The sequence below is a fragment of the Vitis vinifera genome, chromosome 17 (genome assembly GCF_030704535.1).
Source record: "Vitis vinifera cultivar Pinot Noir 40024 chromosome 17, ASM3070453v1".
Classification (NCBI taxonomy): Eukaryota; Viridiplantae; Streptophyta; class Magnoliopsida; order Vitales; family Vitaceae; genus Vitis; species Vitis vinifera.
The window spans coordinates 12353061-12366744 of record NC_081821.1 but is presented as its reverse complement, the minus strand read 5'-3'; the positions used below and the strand labels follow the sequence as shown (position 1 = coordinate 12366744).

Genomic DNA, 13684 nt, shown 5'->3' with positions numbered 1-13684 from the left:
AGACTATGTTTGTCAATTATGTCCTGTCATATTTACTAATTATGTTACATCGTGTTTATCATTTGACAATACGAGAACTTAAAAAAATTTGATGTTTTATTTAAATTTCTCATAAAGGGGATGCTTCATATTATGTATAAATGGAGAGATGAATGATCCGCCTATATTTGAAGGAGTTTTTATATATCATAACTTTGATTATAAATGATAATTTTTCTCTTTTAATAACTTTGAGAAAATGGTAATCCACCTGTGAGGTTGTCAACTAAAGGAAGAAGTAGAGTCCTTATCACCTAATCTTATAGGGTGTCAAGATTCAAGAGATGAAGCCTAAGACTACTACATATGCATATACTTGCCACTAGTCAAAGATAACTTATCATTCTAGTGAAGGGAGGGAGCATTTGGTGACCACCATGAGTAGGCTAAACCCTTCAACATTGAAGTTTATGTTTGTACTAAAGCCTATATAAATGAGAATTTGAGAAGAACTAGGCATATAGGTAATCTACCTTATGTTGGGACGTCATTTGTTTTTATATCCGGGCAGGACCGTGGGGTATATTTGGCTCTGTGTCAGTCAAGGGCATTACAGAGTGGTCTCCCCAAGATTCGAATTTGGGTCCTATATGCCTTAAGGCTTAGGACGTTGCCCTCCTGATACCATTTGAGTTACTTTAATTCTAATCATAAATGATACTTTTCCACTTTCAATATTTTTCTTTCTTCTATTTTATTGTTAGAAAAAACTTTTGGCTTTTACAATAATAATATCGGTATTAAAATAAAAGAAAAAAGAATAAAGAAGAAACAAGATTAGAAAAAATATAGTACAAAAAGACAAAATTGGATTATCAAATATTTTTAGAAACAATTTAATCATAACTCATTAAGTGTTGAAATGACAATTTTGATATGGTTTTGATTAAATATATAAATTTGGAAGCCCTAAGTAATCTTCCCCTTTTTGGACCAAATTGGAACCCATGACTAATTAATTTGTGTTTGTGATGGGTCTACTACCCATGGATGGACTTCGAAAATGTCCATGAAAGTGACCTCACACTTCATGCTTTCTCTTCCTTTTATTGGATTTTGCATCAAACTTTTCACAGGGGCAAACTTGATTCTCTTCCTTGGGAATGCTGTTGACTTCAACTGCATTTTAGAGATGATCCATGTTGACTTTAACAGCCCACACACCTCTCTCTCAATAGACATGTGTTTTGAAAAAGAATTGGATATTTTTGTATGGATACCCTTTGAATGCTTTGAAAATGGAATAAAAAATAATAATAATAATAATAATTGTAGGACAAAAAGAGAGCAAAATTGGTTGTGTTTGATTTCAAAAATGTTTTCTAGTTTTTATTTTTATTTTTTATTTTATTTTTTTAAATACATTTAATTGAAAAAGTATAATTATTTTTTAAAAATAAAAGTGGTAGGCATCGACTCTTCATTATTTTTATTTGAGTGTTATTTTTGGTCGATTTTAAGTTAAATTATATCTAAATTATTTATTTAAAACTTATTATTTAATTATTATTTTAAGTATTAAGATTGTTTAATAAAATTAATTTTAAGTTATTGACATATTTATTTTTATAAATTATAATTAAGACAAATAAAGTCGAGTAATAATGGAGGTCATAAAATAATAAAAGAGATCACGGAGATAATTAGAATAAATGAAGATAAAAAAGGTAAAATGAAAATATGAATTAAAAATAAATAAATTATTTTTATTTTTTACTTAAAATTGTTTTTGATTTTAACCCATACTATAAAGTTATTTTATCAAACATACTTAAGTTATTAAGTTGATTTATCAAACACCCGCTTCATTTATATTTTATATTTTTGTTTATACAAATCCAATTTTAAAATTGTTTTCAAATAATAAAACAAAGAAAGGGGGGTGGGGGTGAAATTGTAAAAATCACCCTACCCCAATTCAAATTTCAATATTTGTCCAACACTTCGGATTAGGAAAATCACCCAGCTATTCTCACCAATGTACAATATTGCCCCTCAAAAGGCAAAAACAATTCAAAATGATACTTTCATGAATTATATTTATAGTGCTTTAACTTGATATTTTATAGTAATTATTTAAATAATCATTAGATTCCGTCACACAAATCATTATAGTAGATGGCCCTTTTTTAATGCCACGTGCTCCATTCCATTGGGCCCACTAGAAATGGGCATGGACCACTCATCACAGGTAGGTGACCTATCTCTGTCAATGCCTAATATCATTATTTATATTTTTGTTTAGAAAAAACCTGAAAACCCAAACCCCATGAGGCATTTATCCCATCCAAGTGGTATGGAACCTCTCCCTTTCCTCTATAGCCCACTTGGCCTAATGGTTGGCTCTCCAAAATTTGGAAAGAAAATGCCAAAGAAAAAAAAAGAAGAAAAAAAAAAGGTAAAAATAAAAATAAAAATAAATCATTAAGTCATTTTTATATACTACATTTAATTAATTTCATTTATTTTAACTACTCTATATAAGAATTAAATAATTTAAAATTATATTTTATTTTTTTCATCGCAAAACTAAATATAAGAATTTTTTTTTAATACTTTCCTAAAATCAACCATTATATTACGAATATCTTTAAGAGTGCTTTTATTTGAAGTGCTTACTACACTAATTATTTTATGAAAATCATCTATTAAGAGTTCGAGTGCCAATGATTTAAAAAAGTGTTTTTAATCTAAAAAGTGTTTTTGAAAAAACTTTAGATGATTGATAAAATTTATAAAACACTTTCAAAATTTTGAAAAATTACTTATAGTGTTTTTTGAAAAAATACTTCATATATGATTTTCTTAAAAACACTTCATAAGAAAATGATTTCACTCAAAACACTTCAAGTAAAAATACTCCCAAACAAACTATAAATGTGCATTTCACGATGATTTCGAAAAGTGTTTATAATCTTTCTAATAGTTGAAAAGTAAAGATTTTTAAGTATTACAAAGGTTAAAGTTTAGGGTTTAGCCTTAGGATTTGACCACAAAGTTAAAAAAAATCACCTCCAGACACTTTACGCACAATTATTTTTAATAACGCTTGCATCATCTATATTATCATGACTATTGACACAGAGTTGATTGATGCTTATTCCCTAGCTGTCGTCATTGCTTCTTCTCCGAGAAACGAAGTTCACAACTTGTGGGCCTTCTACCTCCACATGACATTGCTTCATCAGGCCTTGCCCATTGCAGAAAAATTCCCCACTGCTGCCTTCCATGGTAGTTAAAAGCATTTATTAAAAACATTGTCAAACATACTCAAGGTATCTTTTCGAAAGACACTACAAGTGATTTTTCAAAATTTTAAAAGTACTTTCTAATTTTATGAAATGTTTCATTTCTCTCCAAAGACAGTTTTTTTATGTTAGAAGTGTTTAAAAGTACTGTAAAATACTCTAAATAAGGCTTGAACTTAGGATGTTTGGCTCATCACGACCATTTCTTCGCTCAAAAGGTTGAAAGAAGGACAAAAATGAAAAGTGCAGCAAAAGTAGATGTTCATGAGATGATCTTGTCATTGCAAAATGTATAAAATGGTGTTTGAAAATTGCCTAAACCGATTCCATTCAATTATCCATAATGCAAAATGTTGATCAAAGATTACTAGTATAATGTTGTAGGGAATCCAGTACATGACCCTCAAATGTTAATCAAAGCAAAACTTAGCTTTGGTTGGAACCGGAGCTTGTCTCGGAAAGCTCCAGGGAAACCGGGCAATGGTCACTTCCGTAGAAACCTGCAAGCCATGAAAAAGAACAAAGAAAAAAAAATCTCAAAATGCTTCATAAAATAAAGGGCATGTGTGAGGTTATGAAATTCAAACCAATAAAACAAATTGACCGTTGTGATGGGGCCATGCAGAAGATGGAGCCATCAAAAACATACAATGGCAAAATCTCAGGCAACATTATTCAATAGAATCCTGGAGATGGACCTCTGCATAAGTCAAAAGATGAACACTCCCAGAAGGACTAACTTCAATTGTTACAGAAGTAAAAGTTGATGATTTGATTTGCCACATCTCAAGGTAAAAACCCACTTCAAATTCCCTTGAGTCCTGGCTCGAGGGCTAAGGGTTGGGAGGGATTGTGGGGAGGTACTGGTTGGAGTCCGTTTGGGGGGACGGGGGAAGAGAAAAAAATATTTACATAACAAAAAGGAAAAAGATAAAAACCAATAAAATGAACTTTGAATTGATTGTGTGTGAGTGTATTTATGTATATAGGCATGTATGAGTATATATGCTGACTAGAATTAAGGAGTTATTATCTGAGTATGCACATCAGAAAGTTAAGATTTTGTAAATTGTAGGAATCTGATTCAAGTGTTGTGAAGGATGAAATGAATCACACCTTTTAATTCAATCCCCTGTCCATGGATCTCACATGCAACAATCCTATCTTTGAGTGCCTCTGGAACTATGAAATAGTCTATTCTCATCCTCTTCCCTCTATACCTGCAAAAGAAGCCACCCATTCTGGTCATGAGGGAATATGCCCAGCCTGAACCGTAAAGTGAAATACAACTAGCTAAGATGATCTTATTGTTTGTCTACACATTTTCTCATGAAATATCAAAGAGAGAATATCTAATCATCTGAAATAACAGTGCAATGAAGTCATTCATGGTTCCAATCTCCAAATTATGCTGACAGTTCAATGGAAAATGGTATCAACTCCTTACTTTCCAATAGGGTTTCCAGACCATGAGAAGCCACCTTCCATGTCTTTTTCCTTGTGTAGGAGTCTGTATGCATCTACTAGCTTCCCCCTGAAGCATAATCCACAGACTCAAACCAGTAAGAGCTCAAATTCATTAACACTGCATTATAAAGGTATAACCAATGAAAGGTAAGAATTGAAGTTCAGGCTTTCAATTTTCAGGAACAAATGGAACTGAAAAGAATGCCAAGAGTGGGCGTATAGACCCAGTTCTATATTCAGGAAAACTAGATCCAGGAAACAGTTCCAGGAAACTCATTAACAAGCTGTTTTTACCAAAAGATATCAGTTACCTTGTTTAGCAAATCTAAAAATTCTTCAAAACGAAGTATGATGAACTAATACTTGAAAGATAAAAATTTTCTAAAAAGGTTAGAAACACTTTTTAGAATCACTACCAAACGTACTCTAAATATGATTAAAGAAGAAAGCTAAAAAAATAGCACTATTAACTCCTAGGAGTGTATTATAATATTAGGTTAGTATAAAACTAGTCTTCTTTGGTCACTGAACTGCAAATCTATAATGATGGAAGCACAATTAGTAGAAACACAAAAATTTCATCCATGAGATAGTAAATGATATGGGAAAGCAAACAAAAGATGCTGAACTGTGAAATGGTAAAAAAATAAAATCATAGATATAATGGATCAAAATCGTAAATGCAATGGTTCAAGATTTCCAAATGGTTTTACACACTCTTTCAATATGCCACCAAAACGCCTCCTCTCAGCCAAGGTAAATCCAGGCTGCCCACAGTCCTGTGTCATCAAGATATCAAGGTGGAACTCACTTTGTTAATTGCATAAAATAAGGAAACTCATAAACGATAGTAATATATGATATGCACAGCCATTCAGAAGGAAGATCCTAATTAAAGCCAGGTGCTTGTTGCCTACTTTTAACATTTCTAAGCAATTTTGAGCATCAGTGAACAGGTCAATGAAGGTTACTAATTCACTGGAGCAGATGAAGAAGTGACTTATGTCATAATCACACTCAAACAGACTTCTTCATTGTAAATACCTCTTTATTTGGAGGAACATATCCATTGTGCTTTGCTGCACTGAAGAATTCTGGATGGCTCACATCAATCTCTTCGTGACTACAAATAACAAACATGAGAAAGTTTCTTGATAATCATGCCATTTACTCCAAGAAGATATAACAGATTATAAATAAGAAGATTGATGTATGATGAGGATCAAGCTGCATTTTTTTTTCTTTTTGGAAGTTAGATATAGAAAAATGAATAAACTAGAGAAGCACAATGAATTCAATATGTCACAATGAGGGATCAAATAGTTTTCTTGCAAGTTCATAGGTCTCTTTATGTTAGACTGAATTCATTTTGGTTCAGGGGCAACCAAGCTTCATTGAAATAATATTGAACTATGTAAGATGAGTTTGCCATGACATACAATGATTAACTTAGTTGTCAGCATGAACTGGAAGATTGGATCTTGCCATCCAAGCATCGCTCAAAAAGTGAATGGGCTTGTGTTTATTTTCTATATAAAAAAAATTACACCCAGTAAGCAGCAGTTCATGAACCGATTGATCTTGGCCCAATAAGTAGCTTGTTCATTGAACATGATTGCATATCAAAACAGACCGGGTTTCAACTTGGTCTGAATTAAAACTGTCATAAATTATCAAAATTCAGCATCTAACAATTCGCCAGAATCCTCATCTGTAATTATACTAGCAAAACAGAAACCATTTACCTAGAAAAACATAGAAAGAAATTTCAAGCGGAAACACAGGTAACTAAAGGAAGGTAAAGATAACTAAAGCTCGAAAGGAAGTGGTTACCTAACATTCAGATCGCCACACCAAATAAGAGGCTTATCAGAAGATTGCACAACAAATTCAAGCATCCTCTTATCCCATTTTCTTCTCCTCTGAAATGATGTTTCCTCATCTTTCCAACCGTTATTTGGCACATATGTATTCAATAGGCGGAAAGACTCGAATTCAGCCAAAATAACCCGACCTTCAGGCTCATGCTTTGAAGCTAAGAACAAAAGCAATATATTAGTGGATTGCCCCTCACATTTCACACACAAGGAAAGCACCTCAAAGAGGAAAAAAAACACAGTATTATGGAATAGATATTTCATGTGCAAAGTTATGAGATAGTTTCTCTTTAGAAGAAAATGACCAGAATACCATTACAAATGGAAAAGTTTTCAGAAGTGTACAAAAAAGCGCTTCATCAAAACTATTTAGACCTTAATCCAGCTGGACGAGTCAGCCACATGAACCCATTTGCCATTCTGCCATTCTGTCATTCTACCATACAGAAATTTAAAATTATTTAGACCTTAAAACCCAGCTGGATGAGTTCAACCATGAACCCCCTATTTGGTATTCCACTGTAGAGAATCACTCATCATTTTCAAAGATTGAATATAACAAGATTCATGGTACATTGCTTATTTCAAGATAAAAAAAGAAAATGCTTCCTGAAACTAATCCATGCCTGGACTGACCACAAGGAGTGCATGTCACTATGTTCAAATCTATAATAAAGGGAGGTGTGCCTCCCAGTAATGGCACCAGCTAACCTATCCTTCTGTTACATGTATGTTTGACCTCCAATATTCTAGCAATGGCAACTTTGGTTAGAGACTGGCTAGCCTTGCATCAAGCAGGCATCCTTAATCTTGTAATTGATTTAGGGCCTACTGTGACTGCTGTGGACCCTCACATGCATCCAATCTTCCATATAAGACCCATGAAGCCACATTCTAAGGGATAGGGTCCTGGGGTTTTGATCTAGAATACAATTCACTCTTTGAAGCCCAAATCCACATCCCATAGCATGGCCCCCTCATCCTACTGCCATAGGGCCACACTGAGTCCTCCCTTATCTTTCCTCTCAAATAGCCCCATTCTCTAGCCTTTATCAATAAGCAGTGGCTACTAACGATAGATTAGTTGCCGATTGCAGATTCCAAGCTATTCAAGAACTACATCATCACAAATAATTATGATACACAATTTTCATAATCTCTAGCTATTTGAGATAGAGGTTTGGCCAAAACAAACTTCCATTTTTCTTTTACTTCTGAAAATCCATTCATCTGTCCTTTCAACCACTTGCTGCAGTCATATACATGGAATTTTGAGCTAAAATACACAGAATACCCTCAAACCATGTTCAAGCTTACAAAAAGAGGAAAAAAAAAAAAGAAAAGGAAAAGAAAAACAACAAATCATCCTTAATTACTAACTCTAAAAGGTCATAAATATGATTACATGATTTTAACTTATTATAACTGTGATTCTCAACATGAAACAAAGTGTAAAATCTTCAACAAAAGAAATTATTGTTAAGTGCCAATCATGTGTACGGTTTGCTACTCTTTAAATCCACATGTGCAAATAAACATAACAAGAATTCCAATAAATAAATACACACATGGATGAATGCAACAAATTACCTGGAAACATGTTCAAGCAATGCATGGGCAAATTGCAATTTGAAGAAAGTGCAATTAACTTCTACTTAACCATGAAAAGAATTAACAATTGATCAAAGTAAGAAATTCTTCATATGATAAAACAACAAAAAGATCCTATCCATAATACCTTTTTGATCAATAGAGAAAGAGACCTTTTTTGGTTGAAAACACTTCTTAACAAACAATGCAGTCCCTGCATATTTGGAATCTGCAAGAGACCACCAAACACGATAATTTCCAAATGGAGGTCTGGAAAGGGCATGCATTAATATCTGCATGGTTCAAAAGAAATATATAATTGCTGTTAGTAGATATCCGATTTTCTTAGCGTTGAAATACCAAATTTCCACAACTCAACTCACAGAGCCCAAATCCCAACTATTTGGAGTTAACCACATAAATGTCATTTGGCCATTCAACTTTAAAGTTGTATCATCATTTAGGTCTTTAGCAATCATGCTGTTTATTACAAGTTAAAATTACTTGTTTTTCTTTACATAAAATTGTATATAGTCAATTCTAGAGAATGGTTGAAACTGAAAGACAAAACATGTTGGTGGTGTATGATTAAGCAAAAAGTATGGCTTAAAGAGCAGAACAGAAAACCAAGATTCATGTAGCCAACCCCAATACTTGGGATTAAATCTTCATGCTGTTGAATTATATTCAATTTGGAGATCCATCAGAGGGATTTTTTCTTTTCTTCATCAAATTGGTGCAGATCAATTCTAGCTTAAGTGATATAAAACATAATGGTGCTATAAAAAAAGCCTCAAGCATATCTTGATAATTGGAGCATCTTCTTGAATACTCACAAAAATTATCACGTCAAATCCTTGAAACTTGGTAATTCTTCAGGACACCAACAATTAAAATGCCAAGCAAGGTCATCATACCAATTGAGAACACCATCCACACTCCCCACCCCCCACAAATACTTAGGCAGGAAATGTTATGGAGTCAACTATTTTCCTTTCCAAGGAATGATTCCATTATCAATGTGACCATTCTGAATTTTGAGTTGAAACACAGACCTAAGTCCTCTTGAATCCCCATTGGGGTTTGAACTTGGAACCTCCCACAAACCCTCCCCAACCCTTTACCACTTGAACAAGGCCTCAAGGGCATTAGGTCCTCTTGAACCTTGAAACAAGTTCTAAAATTTTGGGTCAGCTATACATTATCCTTTTGACATTTTTTAATCCCATCTAGAATCATCTTCTGTCACACCAAATGGCCATGCACTAACTTGAAAATTTTGTAGACAAATGTTCTTGAGGATTTAAGACTTCTACTGAGGATTTAATTTTCATTGTCAACCCAATATGACCCTCCTCATTTCTCCTAGGCTGAGATCAGCTTTACAAAAAATGAGGTTCTAGACATGACACTTGTGGGAATGGAAGTGATGGGAAACGCTTAACTACTATACCTAGTGCTGGACATAACAACTAGGCAAGTATGTAGTATATAATGCACATGACAAACAATAAGTTTCCATTGCTAATAAAATTCCATCTGACCATTAACATGTGTTGAGCATGAAAATTGTTGGTCAGAAGTAAACACTACAGGTGCAGTTGGATGTCTAATGGAAATTTAAAGGCTCACAACAATGGAAATCAATGGCTCACAAGTGAGGATTAAAAATTAAAAGTTAAAACTTAAAACAGTGCCCCTCCTGGGCAAGTCAAAATTGCTCCCATGCCATCGGCCTGTTACCAGGAATCTCATTTTCTTCGATAGCACCATTCTAGAATTGAGATTTGAACTTCAAATCTATGCAAAACACAATGGAGATATTTGTTTTCATAAGACATCCAAATGCACCTCAAAGAAATTCAGTTTTTTATTTTTATTTTTTTGATAGGTAAAGAAATTCAGCTTCATACATGCATAAAATGAAGTTATAGATTTCAGCACATATGCACACATAAATTTATTGTGTAACAGAAAAGACCAATTTTACCTTCTTTTCCTCACGTGATGAGCTTGTATCATCTTTTAACTCTCCATGGTTTTTAGGAGCACCCTTGGAGCCAGCTGCTGGCATCCTTACTTCCTACCATTAAGCTGTTAGATAGATTCTTTCCAAATAACATTTAGGGTAAAAGGAAATCAACATGATATTGTCATACATATAAAAAGAAGTAAAAGAGATAGCATAAAGAATTTTATAGGACACGGTGAATATTAGCATATTCCAAACTAATATAACATTCTCTACAATTAAACATATAAGAAAACATCACAAAGCTGCACCATATATCTTTCACAATGGGCAATGCCTTCTCCCAGATATCCCAATTCTGAAACACAAATTGTAATCTTCAGATTAATCATATAATTAGCCATATTTGAGTAAACTATATCTTTATGTATTTTGTCACCAAATCTACTTTCTTCTCTTTTACCATTCTGCATTAAGCTATAACCACTTATCAAGAAACATATTTAGAAATGTATGAGAAAAATTCACAACTTCCTCGTGCTGCTATAGATACCAATCATCATAAACATGAAAAATTGCTTAGCTGAGCAACCAAACCAATTGATGATGAAGCAATTTCATCTGATAAAATTTAGCTTTACATCAAAATCCATTATAAGTCCAATACGCAGAAGCCCAAAACACACTTTGAACCACTGCAAAACCATCTCTGCTGCATAACTTTAGCTAGGACCTACTTCACCATGGTCAGTTGCTTGCCAAAACTATAAAATTCAATCAGATTCCGCTGAAGAAACCATATCTCAATTATAGGTTGTGTTTCCTAATCCTTCTTTTTGGAAATTATTGCTGCACAGAGGAATTTGGGACCAAAATTTCATGACTTATTCCCAGAAATTTGACTTTGGTATTTTTCTGGATTTCACTCTTCAAGCTGAAGACTAGATATGTCAAAGCACCAAACACAAACAGCAAGCTATAAAATTGATTATTTTTTATAAGTATTTCCCACATATAAATTTTTCATAATTGCAATATCAAAGAAAACTTGCAACTCAAAGCACTCACAGAGTGTTAAATGTAGATAACTGAAATTGTACAATAACAAATAGAAAAATCAGGAGAGCAAAAAATAAAACCCTTGAGATTGCAAGAACAGCAGAAGATGGAATAACATAATGCTTAACTAGAAGAGATTAATCAACTTGAGGCTTGTGTGCTTCAGCTTTTTATTGCCTTAATCACTTTCTAGCTGTTAAAACAGCATTACAGTGTGTTTAGTTACAACTAAAACACATCTAGGTACAAGGGTTTTAGGCTTGAAAGCTCTTTTCAGCAAAGTTTAGGGGGGAGAAAGAACAAATTTCATTATTACAAATATTTTTTGGATATTAAGTAGGCAACTACTGTTCACATTGATGTTTTCCAAAAGGACTTTAGTAAGAAGTTACAACAGCATCAAATAAATGCTTAGAAAACCCAATCACCAAGAACACTGATGAAAACAAAAGGAAAACGGAAAATCATGGATCAAAATCGATCTCATGCATTTTACTGGAATAAAAGCCCAAAGAATCTTCAACACCCCACATACCAAATTTCTACTACAGACCCAAAAAATCACACGCCCACTCGCCATTAGACAAATTACCAGCACACCCACACCCAAACATCAACTACCCATTTTCTACCACGCACATTCAACCAAGTTCATGAAATCCCCAGACAAAGACAACTCGAAAGTCGATAAGGGAACAACACAAGGGAGCGTGAATCACCTGTACAGCAATGACATCAGGATCAAGATCAGAAACAAACTTGGTGAATTCGGGCCAGTTGTTCTTGACTCGAATAAGAAAACTGTTGGCATTCCATGTCAAGAACTTTAATGGCTCCTTCTTCTCCTCCTCTGAAACCTGGTCTGTGTTCTCATCGCCATCTTCTTTTGAGAGAGAGGGTTTCTTGGAGGAGCCATCCTTCCCAATTGGTTGGAAGTATCGCTTCATCACTCACAAACTCGACTCAACACTCGATCTTCTCCAAGATTTTACAACGGTGTAGATTCTAAATTCTTAATAAATCCTACACATAAAAAGGGTTCAAAATAAAAGTTGATATTTAAAAAATAATAATCATAATAGTAGGAACAAAGTTTCAAAGGAAGTTTATAGGTATTATATATCATTAAAATTAGGGTTTAATTTATTATTTATCCTTTCATTATTCTTAGAGTGGATAAAGAGAGTAAATATAAAACTTATTACAAAAAAATAGAGAGAGAAATAGAGGGGTTTAAAGGAGAAACTTATGAAGAATAAGAATATTATTATTTCTTGTGTCAATAGCCTCAAATAAGACAATTATCATAATAAAAAAGATGATTACGAGAAATAGTTACATGCATAATTAAAATGTAGCATGAGTAGTGATATTTATGATCATTCAAATCATTCCAAGCAATATTTATTACACTAGTTGGTGTGAGCGTGGTTGATGCTTTTTCCCTTTTCCCTTTTCCCTTAGACGATCATTGTAACATAAGAATAAACTTCATAAAAACCTTGTTAAGCAAAATTTGATAGGATAAACCTTTACAAAGGGAAAAGTATACAATATTGTTTCAATTCTTAAAATAATTTTATATTGAGGGGATTCACTTGTTAAAAACGTTGTAGATAAAGCTAGTGATACAAGGCAGTTTTATCCTTTTTAACATGTTTCCCCTCATGTTACTATTATTATACTTTCTTTAGTAACTCAACATAAAGATCTTTGACTTCACGCATTCAACATAAAACTTTTAGCTTTGCAATTGACAATGCCTTTGTAAATAGGTCTACTCAAGTGTCACTCATTTTACTTGTTGAATATTAATTTCATTAATCTTTTAGAGCTCATGAATATAAAAGAACTTGGGTGAGATGTGTTTATTTCTGTCACCCTTAATATATCTTTTGGGATTGAACCCTAGAAAACATGACATGATGTAACAAATTGAGATTCATTTATAAATTTTATTTATTTATGTTTCTTGGTTTCCCATTTATTATCCCATATGCATTAATTGGTTTTCTGAGCAACAAGAGGTTTTAACTTATGGGTGAAACCCTAAAGTGGTCAGATATCCTTAGTGATTGGGTCATTGAGGTTGGTGGCAACAAGTATTCTCAATAGAGGCACCGTGATGTCTTATGGTCTTGACATAATCTGCCCTCTTGGGTGATCCAAAGGACATGTGATTTAAAATACTATTTTCATAACATTTCCTTTTGTGGAAATGTGACATTTTCTCCTTGGAGATAAAATATATCAATCAATCACATAATAGGTAGAATCTATAACTCAAGGATTTGAGATGTAATCTTAATAGGTGATAACATTACCTTATTAGATTACGAACACTAGTTCATGGAGAGTCAACATGCAATGGATAGTAGGTTATGGATTCAAGCTTCGTCTCGTTGTTATATATATAAGGTACTGAAGTGTAG

General features: G+C 33.2%; 1 protein-coding gene across 1 annotated transcript; it reads right to left on the bottom strand.

Annotated features, from left to right (window-relative positions):
- Window positions 1–3542: 3542 nt before the first annotated feature.
- LOC100258672 (DNA-(apurinic or apyrimidinic site) endonuclease) lies at window positions 3543–12476 on the bottom strand. The gene is made up of 9 exons (XM_002277353.5): window positions 11972–12476; window positions 10212–10304; window positions 8370–8514; window positions 6588–6789; window positions 5799–5877; window positions 5472–5533; window positions 4735–4821; window positions 4404–4507; window positions 3543–3787 (listed from the first exon to the last, which is right to left on the bottom strand). The coding sequence occupies exons 1-9, from the start codon at window positions 12197–12199 to the stop codon at window positions 3714–3716; spliced, it is 1074 nt and encodes a 357-aa protein (XP_002277389.1). The 5' UTR covers window positions 12200–12476; the 3' UTR covers window positions 3543–3713.
- Window positions 12477–13684: the final 1208 nt, after the last annotated feature.